At 46.6% G+C, this 19,860-nt stretch overlaps 1 protein-coding gene across 14 annotated transcripts in view; it reads left to right on the top strand.

Moving 5' to 3' along the window:
• The first annotated feature begins 9,737 nt into the window (after positions 1–9,737).
• Positions 9,738–19,860, top strand: part of FBXO25 (F-box protein 25) — a 58,750-nt gene continuing 48,627 nt past the window's right edge. For 13 of the 14 annotated variants that reach the window (XR_004679126.1, XR_004679125.1, XR_004679124.1 and 10 more), the window contains exons 1-2: positions 9,742–9,821; positions 17,218–17,358. Coding sequence is in view for 11 of the 14 variants with exons in the window: in XM_035004334.1 (XP_034860225.1) it covers positions 17,225–17,358 (134 nt within the window). In the remaining 3 variants the exon portion in view is untranslated. Of the gene's footprint in view, positions 9,822–17,217; positions 17,359–19,860 lie in introns of all 14 variants that reach the window. The other variant, XM_035004333.1, reaches the window with a different exon arrangement.

Genomic DNA, 19,860 nt, shown 5'->3' with positions numbered 1-19,860 from the left:
AATCAGATTTGGAAAATTTAGACTTCCCAAATATGATTTTTCTTCAAATATTCTTTCTGCTCTTTTCTTCTTCTCTTTCTCCCATTATGTATATGTTGGTACCCTTTTTTTTTTTTAAGATTTTATTTATTTATTTGACAGAGAGAGACACAGCAAGAGAGGGAACACAAGCAGGGGGAGTGAGATAGGGAGAAGCAGGCTTTCTGCAGGGCAGGGAGCCCGATGAGGGACTCGATCCCAGGACCCTGGGATCATGACCTGAGTTGAAGGCAGATGCTTAACGACTGAGCCACCCAGGCTCAGTCTAATCTCCAGATTTATTTTGTTGGACTTCTTTTATATGAGATAGAAATAAACTACTCTCTAGTTTAAGCTATGTTTATTTTGGGTTTTGGGGGATAGGCAACAAAACCTATTTCTAGGGGCACCTGGGTGGCTTGGTAGGTTAAGTGTCTGACTCTTGATTTTGGCTCAGGTCATGATCTCAGGGTTGTGGGATCGAGCCCCACATCAGGCTCTGTGTTGGGTGTGGAGATTGCTTAAGATTCTTTCTCTCTCTGTCTCCCTCTGTCTCTGCCCCTGGCCCCCATTTGATCTCTCTCTCTCTCAAAAAACAAAAGCAAACAACCTATTTTTAACTCCTATACTGTGCGAGCAATAAAATAAAGTTATACAAATATGTGAGACCCATAAGCTGAAAATATTTCAGAGGTTTGTGTGTCTGGTTTTTTCCCAGGAATTCTGATAATAGAAAAAATAATAGGTTGCTCCCAGTTGGTCTTAAAGAGACAAATAAATGGCTATTTACACAATGTAGAAACTAAACAAATGCAAACATTGAAAGCAATGGTGCTCCAAAATATTCTCTAAGGAAACTAATTTGACTTTTTGAAATTCTCCTGTAGATTCTCTAGATTTTTAGTACTATCAGATTGTTACCTCTATTACTCTACAAATCTCTCCATCAATGGGGTATAAAGACTCTTCAGAGATGCAACTAATCATCACATTCCCTTCATGCTTGCTTAACTGAGCTATGCCTAGTTAGCTTTTCTAATCTTGTGGAAGTCAATTTTCCAAGTTCCCCTCCTCAGTCTTGTTATGTCTCTATACAATACACGTGCAGGACTGGATTCCCTGCCTAAACGCGTTCTTAGCTTTGGTATTTGCCTTTCTTTACTTTAGTCCATTCAGATGTAGTAGAGAGGTTCTTCTAGAAGAATGTTTTCAAGAGCGAAGTTGCAAGCAGTTGCATGTTCTACTTAATCTTAACGTTTCAGGCTTTGTGATACTACAGCCAGCAATGATTTGTGCCACTTTCATTGCCCCAGGTTTCATGTGGGAGTAAAAGTAAAGAGCGTTTGCAGAAATATTGAGGAAATAATGTTGGTATTTTTTGCTCTACTTTACTTATCCTCGGTGGGGGGTGGGTTAAGACACCTAGAATATGGGCTTTGTGGGTCAGCAGATAGAGGAAAGGGGAGGCTGTCACCAAGCCAGGAGGGGCCTCTCTTGTTTACAGTTAGCCAGCGTGTACTGTACCTGATTGTCCCTGTGAGCATGTGCCCTGGTGTTTACAGAAATAAATTCTGTACCTTATACAGACCTATTGTCTAGGCCATTGGTGGCTTTCATCAACTTGGTCCTAAAGACACAGACCCCCTCACGGCATGAATCCTTTCTCCTTCCTGTCTTACCACCGTCAGCCCTTCAGATGAAGCTGAGGTTTTCATCAGAACATAGAGGCTAAATTTGTGTTATCTTTTCTGTGTGTGCTAGATGCTTCTTCCCAAAAGATAGGAATTACTTGTGAAACATTTTCATCCATTCAATTCCACTTCCTTGTCTAGGTTAGTTGGATTTGCTTTAACTTCATTTTCTCCTGGACATTACTGGTAGAATGATTAATGTACCCATCAATCATTTCATCATTTTATTGCTTATAACCAAACTAGAATTAATTTTCTAAAATTATGTAACATTACCATAATGACTTAGTAAAACCCAGATGCATTAAAAATACTGCCTTCCTATTGTTTCTAGTCTTTGTTTTTTTTTTTTTTCAGTTCAATCAAAAAAGCAGTAAACTTCTGACTGAATTGCTTGGAAAAACCCATGCTGTTTAAAGATTTTTTTTTTTTATTTGAGAGAGAGAATGAGATAGAGAGCATGAGAGGAGGGAGGTTCAGAGAGAGAAGCAGACTCCCTGCCGAGCGGGGAGTCCGATGCGGGACTCGATCCCGGGACTCCAGGATCATGACCTGAACCAAAGGCAGTCGCTTAACCAACTGAGCCACCCAGGCGCCCAAAACCCATGCTGTTTAACCTGTAAGTTTGCAGTCTTCAATTGACTAGGCTTTTATTGTAGCCCCTGTGACTGGGCATCTGGGCAGGTTGTCCTCATTTGTACAATTAGTGACTCTCATCAGAAACTTGAAATAGTCTCGTGACTGGACAATCTGGCACTTATAAACACTCTTATCAAAATGTGTTAGAATGAGGTCTCATTAAGAAATGGGAAACATCCACAGCTATCAGTTTTCAACAGGCCTAGACCCAGAGGTGTGCTGGAGTGGCTCATGTTGGCTTGTTAGGCTTGATCAAGTCATCTCTTCCCACCTCCTCATTATTCAATGACCTCACACTGGTAGCTTGCAATTTGCCACGGTGGGAGTGTTTACCTCATGGAAATCAGCAAACACTACCAATAGGGGCTTCTATCCCACCTCCTCTGTAAGCTGGTTTGCCATCGAACCAGTGGACATAGCCCATTTGGCTACAAGGGTCATGATGTATCAGAACGCCATAATGTTTCACAGCCTATGCTGTTCATTGTGATAATTTTCCCAATTCATTTGTGATAGTCCTTAGAGCTTGTCTCCCCATAGGACTGTTGAGTTCACTCACATTATCCCATGTGGTTAATTTCTGCCTCCCCGCTTGGCTTCCCTGACCCACACCACTTCCAGTGTCTAACTGGTTCCGTGGTCCCCTCACCTACCTTCTGTTCAAATAGTCAGCAGTGCTCAGCTCCTCTGTTGACGGCTGACCTCCCATCCCTCATAGCTTCCTGCTGGACCACCAGTGCCCATGCTGCTCTGTTCATGCCTCCCCCTTCATAGACTTTGCTCATCCATTACCCCAGGGCTGCACCTTTCTGCTCCCTCCCAGGAGGATATGGTCAGTCATCCCCCCATAAAGCAGAGGGACAGAGTAATGATGGCAAGAGACCAGGGTGACCTAAAGAGACTGAAGTCTGGAACAGTTGGGGATCCAGCCCAGGGAGTGCCCAGAGATGCTGTTGTTAAAGGCTTTAGGCACCTTAGCCACCAAGCTCAACCCACGGTGGTCTAGCATTTGGACATAGGGAGAAGGATCTAGGAATTTCAGGCTCAGATGACAGCAGACACAGAAACCCATCTATTATGTTGGGAAAAGTAGGAAGCTTGGTTCCAGTGCAGGTTCTGGGCATGGGAATCATGAAGATGGGGGCCTTATCTCCACGGAGGGGTTAGGCTCCCTGGCCAAGGTGTCTCTCCATTCTAACAATCTATTGTTAGTTTACTTCATTGTTCAGATCTCACAGAATGCAATACAGAAACAAAACCAGCACATGCAGCCATGGAGATCATCACAGGTGACATGCTAACGTCAGCACCATATGGGAAGCGACTCTGAAGGCTGGACCCATTCCAGGGTTCCAGCAATGGCTGCGTTGTGCAGATCCAGTAGTTCCAGGTGCTCCAGAGTAGCAGTTTGCTGCACTTCTCTGCCCTCTCCACAGAGAGTTAGATTTTCAGGGCTCTAACAATGTAGAAGACTTGAGTCCTTGCCTTCAGAGAGCTTACAGTCTTGATGGAGAACTGAGATTTTTTTTAAAAGTCAGAGGCGGGACTGGCTTGGGATTTAAATAACTGAGGAGTTACAAGATATTATGGTTGGGCGCCTGGGTGGCTCAGTTGGTTGGGCGACTGCCTTCAGCTCGGGTCATGATCCTGGAGTCCTGGGATCGAGTCCCGCATCGGGCTCCCTGCTCGGCAGGGAGTCTGTTTCTCCCTCTGACCCTCCTCCCTCTCATTCTCTCTGTCTCAAATAAATGAATAAAATCTTTAAAAAAAAAAAAAAAAGATATTATGGTTGTGTAGTGAACGGGAGGGAGAACAAATACCCAGAGGCCTGGGGGGAAGGCGCTTCCCAGGGATGGTGGATGAGCAGTTTCAGATGAGCCAGAAGTCAACCCTGGATCCGTTCCCACCAACCTGTAGGGTCCTGGCAAGGTGCTTAGCTTCCTGGAAGACTCAGGGGCCTCATCTTCAAGACGTGATAATAGGATCGAACTTGCAGGTTATTTTGGCATAAGTCAAACAGAGCGTTTGGCACAGAGCCTGGTGTGTGGTGAATACTAAGTAAAGGTTACCCACTTAATAGTGTCATTTTCAGTGTTGTTGCTACATAAAGACATGAGAGCTGATCCGAGTCTTGAGGAACTGGGTCATGTGGACTGGCCAAGAACAACATGGGACCTCATGCAGATGCTCCCTTCAAGTTGTGGATAAAAATTCAAGTTACCAGAGCTGGGAGGTACTTAGAGATCTACCATCCTCATTTCAAGGTTGAGGTATCTGCTCTCTAGGATTTACCATTAGAGGAAAGTGAGTACGGCTTTTTTTTTTTTTTTTTAAGATTTTATTTATTTATTTGTCAGAGAGCTCACAAGCAGGGGGAGCTGCAGGCAGAGAGAAAAGCAGGTTCCCCACTGAGCAAGGAGCCTTATGAGGGACTCAACCCCAGGGCTCTGGGATCATGACCTGAGCCAAAAGCAGATGCTTAACTGACTGAGCCACCCAGATGCTCCATGAGTATGTCTCTAAGAGATGTTACAAAAGATGTCATCCTGTTGGATTCCATACTCAGTTATGAAACTGCTTTTTATCTCCCACTTGTCAAAGTGAATTTTAGTATCTTCCTTGGACTCTCCTTCATTATAAAGATTTCTTTGTACCTATAACTCCCTATAAACATTACTACCCATTTATGCAACTGCTTTGGCCCTTCCCTCTGTTCTTTTGAATTGTTATTTAAGTCTTGGATTGCTCTTCAACAGTTCTGAAGTATGCTTCCTGCGTCCTCAATCACAGAGCACAAGCTCCTAGAGGTCAAGGAGAGTTTCTACATTTTCTTCATTTCCTACAACTCTTCATATGATTCTGGGTGTGGGGTAAGCATTCAACATAGTTGTTGGTTCAATTTTTTTTTTTAATTCAATATGTTGCGTAAGATCTAAGAATGTCAGAGACAAAATGTTCCTCCCAAAGTAAAATACATATTGACCTATTGAGGTATAACAGAGTGAAATGGGAAATCAGATTTAACACGTTCACATTCTTGCACCAAACAACAACGAACATTTCCATAGGCCCGGAAAGTTGCCTCTGTCCCTTCCCTTTGCCCCCAGAAGCCACCACAGATGGGATTTCTATCACCATATGTTAGTTTTGCCTATTCTAGAATTTTATATGAATGAATTCTGTGAATCCTACAGTACATTCTTTTTTGTGTCTGCATTCTTTTCACTAAGATAATATTCATGATACTCATCCGTGTTGTTACATGTAGAAATTTTATAGTTTTTTTATATGGGGAGTAGTGCTCCATCACATGAACACATCACAGTTTGTTAATATACTATTTTGTGGATAGATCTCTAGGTTCCACTAGGAGTACAGCGCTAATACTCTGTGCTTTTTGTGAACGTGTTTGGATTTGTCTTTGATAAATATCTGGGAGTGGAATGTGCTGGGCCATATGTATTAATGTAAATATATCTATAAGCAGAGTTCTAGGTAGCCTTACCTTTTACATGCAGATTGGTTCACTGCCCAACACATGCAAGAAAGATAGAGGCAAATAGAGTTTGCTGGAGAATCGATACGAATAGTAATATTTAACATTCCTGATAGCCTTAGAGGTAGATAGCAGTGGCTTCACTTCCAGGTGAGAAGCCAAGGCTCAGGAGGTTGTAATTGCCCAAAGTCGCACGTCCAGGCATCTAGACGACGGTCCCACATCTGTTGAACTCCCGAGCGTGTGCTGTCGGTCCCAGATCATCCAGGATCACGCCCAGCTGGCATCATGCCAGGCTGCACAGACAGGTTTTCAGAGCTGAACGAGGCTACTATCGGTATGTTTTGTCAAGTACAGAGCTTCAGGAGTTGGTGGATGAGACGCTGTGAGTGGGTCTGCTGTCTTCATGTTAGCCTCCCCATTCTGACGTCTCACACTTACCGTGTGCTCCTGGCCACCAACTTAGTTTACCCCCAAAATTCTTTTTTTTTTTAAAGATTTTATTTATATATTTGAGAGAGTGAGAATGAGAGAGAGAGAGTACATGACGGGGGGAGGGTTAGAGGGAGAAGCAGGCTCCTCGCTGAGCAGGGAGCACGATGCGGGACTCGATCCAGGGACTCCAGGATCATGACCTGAGCCGAAGGCAGTCACTTAACCAACTGAGCCACCCAGGCACCCCTACTCCCAAAATTCTATGCTAATCCCTACTTGAAATATAAGGAGACCTGACACCAAGAGCAAACAAATAAGCAAACAAAAAGATGGCCGGATCCTGCGTCCTGCCTCCCTGCTATGGCCTGTTGGCTTCTGAAACTCAGCGCCCCTGTGACCTCCCAGTGCTTCCTGGAGGTGTCTCCATCAGAGGGGGTTGCTTCCGCCCCTGGATGCCCTTCTCATTTCGAACCTCCTAGTGGTCCTCATGGCCCTGTTTTCTCACTGCGTATTTGCCATCCTATATCTGCTTTGAATTGTGAGCTCCTGACACCTGGAGATTTCAGGTGTGTATTCACAGCATCTCTCACGGTGCCTGCTTGAGCCTGCATGACCCAGACTCTGGAGACACTAGATACTACATAAGGTGATAGGGGTTTGTTTTGCTGATCTGGTCTGGTTTTCCTTACTTCGGTATCGTTGCTGTGAGGAAAGCTGAATCAGTCTTCACGTGCTGCAGAGAGATTCCATTACATAGAAGTGTTCCAGAGAGGGGAACAAGAGGAGAGACATTCTCTGAGCCTTAAGGGGACAAAGTCAAGCTCATGCCAAGAGGACCAGGGATGCTCACCCTGTTCTGGGCAGCACTTGGGGAGGTCAGGGAGATGGTTGTGCAGTGTACTTCAGGAAGCAGGGGGGTCCCTGTGCTGGCCATCACCCCAGGCCTCCAGTGAGGCCTGGAGGCGCCCAGCATGGCCTGTGACCAGTGACTGCCCTGGCTTGCTGCTATGAGAGACCCCAACTTGGGGGGAAGGACTGCAACGAGTGTCAGTGTTCCCAAGTCCTTGCATATTATCAGAATTGGGTTATCTTAAAGCAAACAAAGAAATGTGACGTGTTCCCTCACCTTGAGCAGATACTTGTAGATGAACTGAGTGCCTGTAGTATTTGAGGTAAGTAGGCACCTTGTCCCAGGTCACTTTCCCCACGCTGAGCACCCCCCTCCCATGACTCCCGCACCGCCCCCAGCCACACCTCCGCCTCATAGAGGCAATCTTTCTTGCCCTGCTCCTGTCTCCTCCTCTGTCAGCGGGCTTTCCAGAGGGCAGTGGACATGCTTATCTGTGGTAAGCATCGAGTAGAGTAACTGGAGCACAGTGTGCGCTCAGAGATTTGTGGACCAGAATTGGTCTGAAAGGCTTTGTGGGCTCTCCTTACTGTGTGGGGACTCCAGCTTCTACCCTGTGGATTCCTGTTACCTTGCCTCCTCTCAATCTGCCCCGTAACTCACAAGGGGTTACACGGATGTTGGCAAATTAGGCTAAACTTAATACTCTTCTTATGGCTCCCATGGTGGTGTAGTGGGTTTTGGCTTGGCAATATTTGCCAAAATTTTATATGCAGTTATCCCTGATACAACAATTCCAATTATAGTAATTTACTAGCAAATACACCACAACAAATTTTAAAATAAACAGAAAAACCATCCATAGTTATTCATTGGGCATTATTTCCAATGGCAAAATAAAGAACCTAATGCCCATCCATGGAGAATTTTTTTTTTTTAAAGATTTTATTTATTTATTTGACAGAGACACAGCGAGAGAGAGAACACAAGCAGGGGGAGTGGGAGAGGGAGAAGCAGGCTCCCCACGGAGCAGGGAGCCCGATGTAGGGCTCCATCCCAGGACCCCGGGATCATGACCTGAGCGGAAGGCAGACGCTTAACGACCGCGCCACCCAGGCACCTGTTTTTTTTTTTTTTTAAGAGTTTATTTATTTGATAGATAGCAAGAGCAGGAACACAAGCAGAAGTGGGAGAGGGAGAAGCAGGCTTCCCGCGGAGCAGGGAGCCGGATCCGGGGCTCGATCCCAAGACTCTGGGATCATGACCTGGGCCGAAGGCAGACGCTTAACGACCGAGCCACCCAGGTGCCCCCATGGAGAATATTTTTAAAAACTATGATCTATCCACATAATGGAATAATCTGCAGCTGTGAAAGGGGGCGGGGGAAGGAAGGAGGGTGGCATTTATTAACTGGGGGTATGTACGCGCTATTGCCGTCTCCGGTCCATAATCACGCTTACGCTACATTTACATTTTTAAAAGTACGTAGTCAAAGAATGCTACTGTAATAAGCACATCAGAAATAATTTAAAAAGCACTTTTCCAAAATACGAATACCTCCTACGCTTCCTGCAGTGTGTTCCACATACAAAAGTACGAAGATCAAATGCTTCTATAGCGCTCTCTATACACCAGGCATGGTTCTAATACCTTGCATAGGTTAGTTCATTTAATTCTTTTATTTTTTTATTTATTATTATTATTTTTTTTAAGATTTTATTTATTTATTTGAGAGAGCGAGAATGAGAGAGAGAGAGCACATGAGAGGGGGGAGGGTCAGAGGGAGAAGCAGACTCCCTGCCGAGCAGGGAGCCCGATGCGGGACTCGATCCCGGGACTCCAGGATCGTGACCCGAGCCGAAGGCAGTCGCTTAACCGACTGAGCCACCCAGGCGCCCCATTTAATTCTTTTAAAGACCCCTGCGAGCAAGTGGCCCTGCTGCCCCACTTGCGGGGAAACTGAGGCACAGGGTGGCGCAGGCCTTCCGCTCCCCACAGCTCGCCAGCAGGGCCCCGGACCGAGCCCCGCCCCCCGGCCCGTCGACCTTCCCCTCGACCCCAGGTCGGGGAAGAAGCCACGCGCGCGAGCGGGCCCCCGGGGCGTCTCCACCCTCCGGAGCGACCCGCACATTCGAAACACGGGGGGCGCCTGAGCCGTAAGGTCAGGGCCGAAGATCACGGGACGGAGCTTCGGGGCCAATGGAAACCGCACTGCCGAGGCTCAGGCTGCTTCGGGGAGCGGGCGTGGGGCCGGGCGGCGCAGCGGCCTGGGACCCGCGGACCCGCGCGGCGACCACGGCGCGGACGGCCCCCGGCGCCCGGCCCTCCCGGCACCCCCCGCACGGACGCACGAGGCGGCAGGACGCCCGCCCACGCGAGGGCGCCGCCCGCACCACGCCCGCGGGCTCGCGCGCCCAGCCGCGCCCACGGAGCACGCGCAGGAAGGAGGCCGCGCGGCGCCCAGTGCGCACGCGCGCGTCTCGGCCTCGGGGAGCAGCGCAGCAACACGGCCACGCGGACCCGCACCTGCCAATCAGCGCGGCCCGGGGCGGGGCTTCTGGCCAGGCTCCCGGGAGGCGGCGGGCGACTTCCGGCAATAAGCCTCCGCTCCGCCGTCTGCGCTCCGGGCGGGGACTGAGGCGGCGCGCGCTCCAGGTGGGGACGGTGACCGCCTCCCCAGCCGTCCCCGCGCCAGGTAGGGTCGGGGGCCCGGGCGCGCCGGGAGGGGGCGGAGCGGCCCTCGGCCGCACGGCGCGGCCCCCGCGGCCGCCGCCCGACCTCGCCGCGCCCTGGCCTCGGGCTCCGCGGGAGCTTTCCTCGGGGGCTGCGCGGCCTCCGACGGTTCCCGGAGCCCCTCCCGCCAGCGTGTCCGTCCCGGCCCCCCCGCCCCCGCGCGCCCGAGCCCTCTTCTCCCGGGGGCGTCTGCCGCCTCCGCCCTGCGGTCCTCGTCCGCGCCCACCCGCCGCCCGACCCCCCGGTCCTCGTCCGCGCCCACCTGCCGGCCCGACCCCGGTCCCCCGGTCCTCGGCTGCGGCTCCAGCTTCTCACTCGGTCCCCGTCCCTGGCTTCGGTGTCCTCCGCTTGCCTGGTCCTCGGTCCCCAGTCCCCTCCCGGGTGCCAACTTCTCCCTAAGCCGGTCCCTCGGTCCCCAGCCCTCGTCCGTGGCTCCGTGACCTCCCCGTGCCTGGCCCTCGGTCCCCACTCCTCTGTGGCTCCAGCGTCTTCCCCAGGCCTGGCCCTCGGTCCTCGTTCATGGCTCCAGCATCCTCGAAGAGCCCGCCTCCCTGCGCCGGCAGCTGATGCCGGGGCTCTGCATCCTTCTCTTCGCCATAAGTTCGTTTTCGCCCTTCTTTCCTGGATGCCGCTGCTCTCTGTGGGCCTATTCAAACTCATTTTTGAAAACTCAGGCATCTAAGGAATCCTGTGAAGTCCGCTTTCCTTGCCTCTTCCAAATCTGTATCCTCCAGCCCTAACCAGAAGACACATCTTCTCATTCTTTCGTAGGAACTCCTACCCCTCAGATTGCCTTTCTCCCTGTTTATTTCCTCGTCTCTGTTTCTTTGCAGCATCTGTGACCATCTCTCAGGCCTCCTTACAGGAAATTTCTGATGGTCAGCCCTCAGTTCACTGCTTCTTGATGTTCTTTCTGGATCAAGGGCCTCCATACTTAAAAACCATATTCATGTTTGACCCTAAGTTATTCGGAAATCTTGTAAGGATAAGAAAGCAGTAAAAGAGATCGAATGCTTATGAAATTGGGGACCATTCTTTCTTATCACAGAACAATGAAAGTTTTCTCAATTTATATTGAAACATAAGCAATAAGGGGAAAAGAAACTCATTTGCCACCTATTTTTGCTAAACACAAAACTATTATTTACGTTGTGACTTTCTTTTTATCTGGGTGTACTATGCATGGCATTAACGTTAGGTCTACACTTACTGCTTTTATTGTCTGGAACGTGAACCTAATCATGACTCCAGAGTCCTGGTTACTCAACGTTTCCTGTCGTCTGACTTATTTATTTATTTGTTTGTTTGTTTATTTATTTATTTTATTCTTATGTTAATCCCCATACATTACATCATTAGTTTTAGATGAAGTGTTCCATGATTCATTGTTTGTGTCCTGTCGTCTGACTTAAACAGCACAGTACCCATAGCCTTTTAAAATGTATTAGACTATGTTTCCCGGCATGTTTTCCTTAGTGTCTTTTCATTTAGATCAGTCATTAAATTAGACCATATCTGGTGACTTATGTAATGTAAGGTAACACTTTTTGAGAAAACCCACAATTCTATGACCTTTTCTTTTCACAGGGTGCTCACGAATTGCTGTTATAAAAATACAGGGATAGAGCATATGGGCCCTGGACACTTCAGAAATGTGATTCCCAGCTCTGCCAGATGCTGTGCCTCAGTTTCTTCTATAAAATGGAGGATTAAGGCTGTAAAAGGGGGATGGTGACACTTTCTGTCTTTCAGGGCAGTGTGGGGGCTGAGATAGTAAATTGTTCAGAGGAAGCCTAATTCATACTAAGGTCTAATATGTGTGTGCTAGGATTATCATTAGCTAAGAAGGGTTGCTTGTTGGAGGAAGACATTTCTTGGTTGGTTCTGCATCTCTTCTCTTGGGAGTTCCCACAGGCCAGTCAACTTGGAGAAGTCCTGTGCTTCCACCTCATGCCCCCTACAGCAGAGATTAAGGGAAGATCTCTAACACTTTAGCCCTGGATGCTCTCTGACATCAGTTAGAGTGAAATGTGCATGAAATTGCAATTCCTACCAGGTATTTGCAACTGAGTAGCCGCCCTTTGAGGAGGTGCTCTTCTGTGCTTGATTTTGAAGAGTAAGTTTTGCTTTTATTTTCGTATTTGAAATTTTTCAAAACATATGTGATTTTAATTAAAACATAAAGTTATAGCAATTCAGGTCTTTTAGCAGGACAGATAAATAAATTTCCATAAAAAGTGATGGGTTGTTCATCATTCCAGAAGTGTAGTAATATTTCCAATCTGCAAATTTAGATGCCTCAGGTTGGGAGTATTTTTGAAAATTTGGTATCAGGCTTTTCAAATTGGACGTTGTCTTTTTTTCTTGCTTTTCCCTTGATGGCTTTTTGTTATTGTTTACAGTAACTCTTCTTCCAGAGTCTGCCTTAGTTCGTGAACTGTATAGGATTATACTTTAAAATAAAGCTTCATTGTGATGCAAAGAACATATGTCAAATCTATGGAATCCACATGTCTACAGCGAAACAAATCTTTTCATCTGTGTTGAAGATAAAAACCTTGGAAATTCCTGTTTTTTATTTCCATGGTCCATGGGGCTGGGCTTCGTTCCTTCCAATCCGTATAAATACACACAGCACCTGAACTATCAGGCTAACCATACTCATTTCTCACAGAGATAGTTGCAAAAGAGTTGATTATATTACTCGAAACACCAAGCTCACTCTTTACAGTGAAAACTTTGCTTAACTGTTCTAGGAGTTGCTTTTGGGGCCTGAATGGAAGTGTCTTAAGTGGTGAGTGGGCGTAGTGGGCATAGTGTTTCTGCGTCATCATGTTTTAGAAAGTCTGTTAGCTGAGGTGTTGGCAGGAAGTTTCTCTTGCCTGAGCTGTGCTGTCTGCCTCCATTCTCCCACTCCATCTACCGCACAGGACCTGGCAGGTTATTCTCAGACTAGCACTGCTCCTATCACTACGTTGCCCCAAAACTCTTAATTATTTGGAGAATAAAGTCCAAACAGCTTTGACATTCAAGTTTTCCACGATCTGGCTTCTGGTCACCTTTCCAGCCTGCCTACCAACCTTCCCAAAGATTTCTCTATTTCAGCTAGCCTCTTTTGTTTGTTATTCTCAAAGGTGTCACGTGTTTGTTTGCCCACCATTTCTGTGATTGGTACTTTTTTCCCCTGGTCTCTCCATTTACTTAAGATCTAACTGTGCTTTAAGGCCAAGATGATGCCCTGGTTTTTCTTCAGAGGTCCCAAATGGTCTGCTTTTTACTCTGAATTTCTTTTAGTTATTCTTGCTTTACTGCTCATTCAGTACATATGTATACATTTTTTAAATCTTTTAAATATATTTACGTATATTATTTGTGTGAGTTTTCTTATTTCTGTTATCTATTTTTTCAAAAAATTTAAAATTGTAATTAACATATAATGTAACTTTGCTTTCAGAAGTACGATTCAGTGATCATCACTTACGTATAACACCCATTGCTCATCACAAGTGCCCTCCTTAATTCCCATCCCCCATCTAGCCCACCACCCCCCACCACGACCCAGCAGTTGCACTACTAGGTATTTACCCAAAGGAAACAAAAATACAGATTTGAAGGGGCACCTGCACCCTGATGTTTCTAGCAGCGTTACCCAGGATAGCCAAACTATAGAAACAGCCCAAATGTCCATCGACTGATGAATGGGTAAAGAAGATGTGGCTGTTGTCTTTTTAGTTCTTGGACTAGATAGTACACCTTCAGGGAAGGGACACATAGCATAATAACATGTTTGGTCTGTGTTTGACTGTCATTGGAGTAGTCTATATTTGGTCTGTGCAGCAGTGTTCTGCATGGTTGCCACTTTCTTTAATACAGGTTTTCCTGAATCCATCGTATATGATGCCGAGAGATCATGTTGGCAACTGTCGGAGATGGTCCTCACAGACATTCTTCTCTCGTCTGTGTTTTATGAGACTAAATTACCTTTTAAGCAGCATCTTCTCTGTCATGGTTTGCACTTGCCTTCTTCGGTAGGAGCGCATACTAATGGAGACAGTTTTAGATAATGATGAACTGACCGGACGTGGTAGTAGCCCCTGCATTTTAGGGTGATTGGTAGTTTGAAACAAATCTGTAGGATGATACTTACAGGGACGCCCGGGCAGCTCGGTCGTTAAGCGTCTGCCTTCGGCTCAGGTCATGGTCCCAGGGTTCTGGGATCGAGCCCCGCATCGGGCTCTCTGCTCAGCGGGAAGCCTGCTTCTCCCTCTCCCACTCCCCCTGCTTGTGTTCCCTCTCTCCTTGTGTCTCTCTCTGTGTCAAATAAATAAAGAAAATCTTAAAAAAAAAAAAAATTTCGGGGCGCCTGGGGGCTCAGTCGTTAAGCATCTGCCTTCGGCTCAGGTCATGGTCCCAGGGTCCTGGGATCGAGCCCCGCATCGGGCTCTCTGCCCAGTGGGAAGCCTGCTTCTCCCTCTCCCACTCCCCCTGCTTGTGTTCCCTCTCTCGCTGTCTCTCTCTCTGTCAAATAAATAAAATCTTAAAAAAAAATAAAAAAAAAGAGGAGCACCTGGGTGGCTCAGTCGTTAAGCGTCTGCCTTCGGCTCAGGTCCTGATCCCAGGCTCCTGGGATCGAGCCCCACATCGGGATCCCTGCTCAGCGGGAAGCCTGCTTCTCCCTCTCCCACTCCCCCTGCTTGTGCTCACTCTCCCTCTGTCAAATAAATAAAGAAAATCTTAAAAAAAAAAGAAAAATTTCGGGGCCCTGGGTGGCTCAGTCATTAAGCGTCTGCCTTCGGCTCAGGTCATGATCCCAGGGTCCTGGGATCGAGCCCCATGTCGGGCTCCCTGCTTGGCGGGGAGCCTGCTTCTCCCTTTCCCTCTGTCGCTTCCCCTGCTTGTGCTCTCTCACTTTCTCTCTCTCTGTCTCAAATAAATATCTTTAAAAAAAAGATGATACTTACAAAAATAGTGCTGAAATTTAAGTAATGATTTTAAGTATTTTCTAAAATAAGAATTTGAGTGAAAATGTGACTGTTAAAGATGTTCTTCCTGGAAAACAAGTTGTGTTAAGGAAGGGAGCACTTAGAGTTGACCCAGGAATACTGTTGAAGACTTAGAATTTCCTTCTAATTTTTTTGTCTCAGATTCTAAGCCAGTATAAATGTCTACCTAATAGCCTGTTTTTTTGTTAGTTGTAATAAGTATAGTTGGGAGATTATATTTGAAAACTTCTTTCTCTCAGGTACTCTGTTAGGAATACTCCACATTAGCGAAATGCTCCAAGTCTACTTCGGATGTGAGATTAATATAACACATTTTTGAAACTATTTTTGGTTGAGTTATCTGCTACTTTTTTGTGGCTAAATCCAATATATACTTGTCAATTCTTACTGTGCTAGCTTGTTAATAAGTATTTTCCTCTCTGTCAATCATTCCTTTCTTAAAATACATTCTTCTCTTGACTTCCTACTCCCTTCCTCCTACCTCTTTGGCTCTTCCTTTTCAGTTCCCTTTCTTGGCTCCTATTTACCGCTTGTGCCTCAAATGTCCTCGTCCCTTAGAGTTTTTCCCTAGGCTCCATGTGTTCTCTCTTGTGGTATCATTCCTGTGGGTTTGGCTTCTACCTTAATGCTGATGAGTTTCCTGTCCTGTCCTCCAGCCTTCCTCTCTCTCCTGAGCGATGGATCTGTATATGCATTCATTCGTGCAGTGTTTATCGAGCTCCCTTGTGTACTCCCATGGCCCACAGATACTCCTATTTAATTGGGGTGAAGCTAAACACTATTTTCTAAAAGTTTCCAAGACAGTAATGTTAACGTACAGCAAGGGTTGAGAACCACTGACCGAGAGGCAATGGAAGAGCTAGTATTTGAGGTCTTGCTCTCAACAAATTGCAAGCGTCATGAAAGTAGTAATATCTGTGTCATCATTTTTTTTTTTTAAAGATTTTATTTACTTATTTGACAGAGAGAGAGATAGCGAGAGCAGGAACACAAGCAGGGGGAGCGGGAGAGGGAGAAGCAGGCTTCCTGCCAAGCAGGGAGCACGATGCGGGACTCGATCCCAGGACCCTGGGATCATGACCTGAGCCAAAGGCAGACACTTAACAACTGAGCCACCCAGGCGCCCTGTGTCATCATTTTTTAAGGTCATAATTTTTACACCTGGATTGTTCCACATGGATTCCAGGATAGTGCCTATCGCCATGGGTTCAGCAAATCTAACAGGCTTGTCCAAAACTGAATCAACATCTCTAGGTGCCAGAAGCTAAACCTGGCTATCTTTGGTTTCCCCTCACACATCCAGCCTTTCTGGCACGTTGCGCCTGCCCCGCGGGCCTTTCCCTGGGATAGCTGAGCACATGGCAGCTGGCTGCCTTGGAGTCCGTGAGAGAGCCAGACAGACAGCATGCAAGACGGAAGTCCTTGACTGCTCTTGAACTCTGCCTCCTGAATGCTTCTGGAATCTCTCTCCTCCAATGCAGCCACACTTTGACCTTCTGGTAGCCAGTGTTCGGTAGCCGCCGTCCTAATTCCTCCTCCCTCCGGTGCCACCCCTGCCCTGGGCAGCTCTGGCTTCCATCCTCACAGCGTGACCCCGAGGTTTTTGTAAAGCTTGAATCTCGTCGAATCCTTTACTTGCTGAAGTTCCGCTCTGGCCCCCTTGCTGCCCTCAGAGGAAAGTCCGGTCCTTTGACTTGATCCCTTCCCGTTCTCACTTCTCACCACCCCCTACGCCCAGTCTCACACCATAAGCTTCATCCAAACTGAAGAACGTACAGTGCTCACCAGGAATATGTTTCATGTTCCATTGCTTCTAATTTCTGGTGCAGAGCGTTTTCTCTGGTGTACCACTCCCTGTTCTTCCTCAGTCCCTGACTCCTGCTGGCTCTGCAGGTACAAGCTGAGGTGGTGCCTCTGGTGAGCCTGTCCTGACGTACGCCATGTCGGGTTAGTCGGTCCACCGGCGCATGTCCTTCTTGCTGTGATGGTATGACCGAGGTGCTGTGTTACCATCAGTCTCTCCTGAGCATGTAGGCTATATGGAGGCATTAACTTTGGTCTTTAAAATTAAGGAATAAGTGAAAGGAAACCTGTTAATTGTACATACATTTTTTAAAGTAAATTACTTCTGGGCCACCTGGTGGCTCAGTCATTAAGTGTCTGCCTTCAGTTCAGGTCATGATCCCAGGGGCCTGGGATCAAGTCCCGCATCTGGCTCCCTGCTCAGCGGGAAGCCTGCTTCTCCCTCTCCCACTCCCCCTGCTTGTGTTCCCTCTCTCACTGTCTCTCTCTCTCTCTCTGTCAACTAAATAAAAAAATAAAATCTTTAAAAAAAATAAAGTACTTCTTTTACAGGAGAACTATGCCATTTTTGGGTCAGGACTGGAGATCTCCTGGATGGAGCTGGATTAAGACAGAAGATGGCTGGAAGAGATGTGAATCCTGGAGTCGGGACCTGGAAAGAGAGACTAACCCGCGTACTATCAGTCACAGCATGTAAGTTACAGCCACACAGAGCCCCGTCCTTTGCCTGCCGCACATGTATGGTGAAGTCCCCACAGAGCGCCATAATTTGTCATTGGCTGAGTTTGCCCATATGCAAGGCTGATGAGAAGTCACACGTTATTTAGCTGAAGACTGAGCCTAGTAGATGGTCTGGAACCTTCCCATAGGTTCTACTTTCTTCTATTGAAGACATTTAATCCTTCCAGTAAGCTGAGAAAAAGGGATTACGTTAACCCCATATTATAGCTGAGGAACCTCAGGATATCGAGAATCGGTTTTGGCAGCATCTGTCTGAGACCTTGCACAGGATAAATGCACTTTTCTCCCCTGGAAGCCTGAGCTGCTGTAGGGACTGTGCTCAGGATGGAAGGACATTCTGTGTGGTTCCCGTGCTGAGTGTAGCCTCCTCTGCACAGTCCTGAGGTGGGGCATCGCCCACGGCATCTGCATCCCGGTCAGTAGGGTAGAAGGGGAGGGGATGTGATTGCGCTTGCGCACCCCTCATCGGCGAGAGCACTAGCTGCAGAGGAGGCTGGGGGCTTTCCCTGTCGTGTAGCCGTGCATCCAGATGACAGAGACTGCACGGATTCGGAAGCCTGGCATGCTGAGTGGCAGTCTGTATCACAGGTGGTGCCTGTGGGGAGATCTCAGGCCCTCCTCCTTCAGTGTTATGGGTCAAGTAGGTGATTTTGGTCTGTGTTTTTATTTGGCATTTGCATAATTATCAACTGTATTTTTAACTGACAGACAATCTGATTTTTTTTTATCATTTTATTATAGTTTTTCATCATGATAAGTGTACTTTTCAATCCCTATCACCTGTTTCCCCCATCTCCCCACCACCTCTGGTGACCAGCAGTGTATCTCTGTTGTTAGGAGTCTGTTGCTGGGTTTGTCTCTCTCTCTTTTTTTACCCCCCTTTGCTCATTTGTTTTGTTTCTTAAATTCCACGTGTAAGTGAGATTTTATGGTATTTGTCTTTCTCTGACTGATTTCGCTTAGGATTATACTTTCTAGCTCCATCCACATCACTGCAAATGGCAAGATTTCATCCTTTCTGATGGCTGCATAATATTCCATTGTGTATATGGACCACATCGTCTTTATCCATTCATTTGTTGAAGGGCATCTCGGCTCTTTCCACAGTTTGGCTATTGTGGACATTGCTGCTATGAACATTGGGGTGCATATGGCCCTTCTTTTCACTACATCTGTGTCTTTGGGGTAAATACCCAGGAGTGCAATTGCTGGATCATATGGTAGCTCTATTTTCAACTTTTTGAGGAACCTCCATACAGTTTTCCAGAGTGGCTGCACCAGCTTGCATCCCCACCGACAGTGGAGGAGGGTTCCCTTTTCTCCGCATTCCCGCCAACATCTGTCGTTTCCTGACTTGTTAATTTTAGCCATTCTGACGGGTGTGACATGATATCTCATTGAGGTTTTCATTTGGATTTCCCTGATGCCGAGCGATGTTGAGCACTTTTTCATGTGTCTGTTGACCATTTGTATGTCTTCTTTGGAGAAATGTCTGTTCATTCTGCCCTTTTTTTTTTTTTTAAAGACTTACTTATTTTAGAGAGCGAGCACATGAGTGCGTGTGTGTGGGGGTGCAGAGGGAGGAAATCTCACACAGACCTCCTGCTGAGCACAGAGCCCAACATGGGGCTCCATCCCGTGACCCTGAGATCATGGTCTGAGCTGAAACCAAGAGTCGGACGCATAACAGACTGCACCACTCAGGGGCCCCATTCTGCTCACTTTTTAGTTGGATAATTTGTTTTTTGGGTGTTGAGTTTGATAAGTTCTTTATAGATTTTGGATACTAGCCCTTTATTTGATGTGTCATTTATAAATATCTTCTCCCATCTGTAGGCTGCCTTTTAGTTTTGCTGATTATTTCCTTCTCTGTGCGGAAGCTTTTTATTTTGATATAGTCCCAATAGTTTATTTTTGCTTCAGGCCACATGATTTTCTGACAGAAATTTTGTAGCTTTAGACTAGAGATTGGTTTTTGCAGTATTTGAAGCAGAAATTAATTTATATTTCAGATTATAATAAAGATAACATGTTATATTTATTGAACTTATATTGGGGCATTTCTCTGCCATTCTGAATTTTATTCAACATTCATGGCCTAAATTTTATATAAGATTGGTAATTATATACGCTACTAGTCTTAGATAACGTTACATGGCTGTGAATTTTCAAAGTTACTTTTTATCCTACAGTTTTCATAGCAAATTATTTAAATTTGAGCTTGGTTGAATACATCTAGAAATGTTGGTGTCTGCATGGACTCCCAGTGATGACTGTGAATTGTGGAGGAGCCTGCGGTCACCACTCTAGGGTGGGTCAACAGGCTGTGATGTGTCAGACGGAGGAAGCTATAATGTGGGAAACCTGCCACTCCTCCTACGCTAAGGAGTTTGCATGATTGTGGGTTTTTTCCTCATGCATTTTTTCCCCTTCATCCCACACATTTTAAACATC

Source organism: Mirounga leonina, unplaced genomic scaffold, assembly GCF_011800145.1.
Source record: "Mirounga leonina isolate KUSES-001 unplaced genomic scaffold, KU_Mleo_1.0 Mir_128, whole genome shotgun sequence".
NCBI lineage: Eukaryota > Metazoa > Chordata > Mammalia > Carnivora > Phocidae > Mirounga > Mirounga leonina.
The sequence above is the reverse complement of the archived record's forward strand: the minus strand, read 5'-3'. Positions and strand labels throughout refer to the sequence as shown.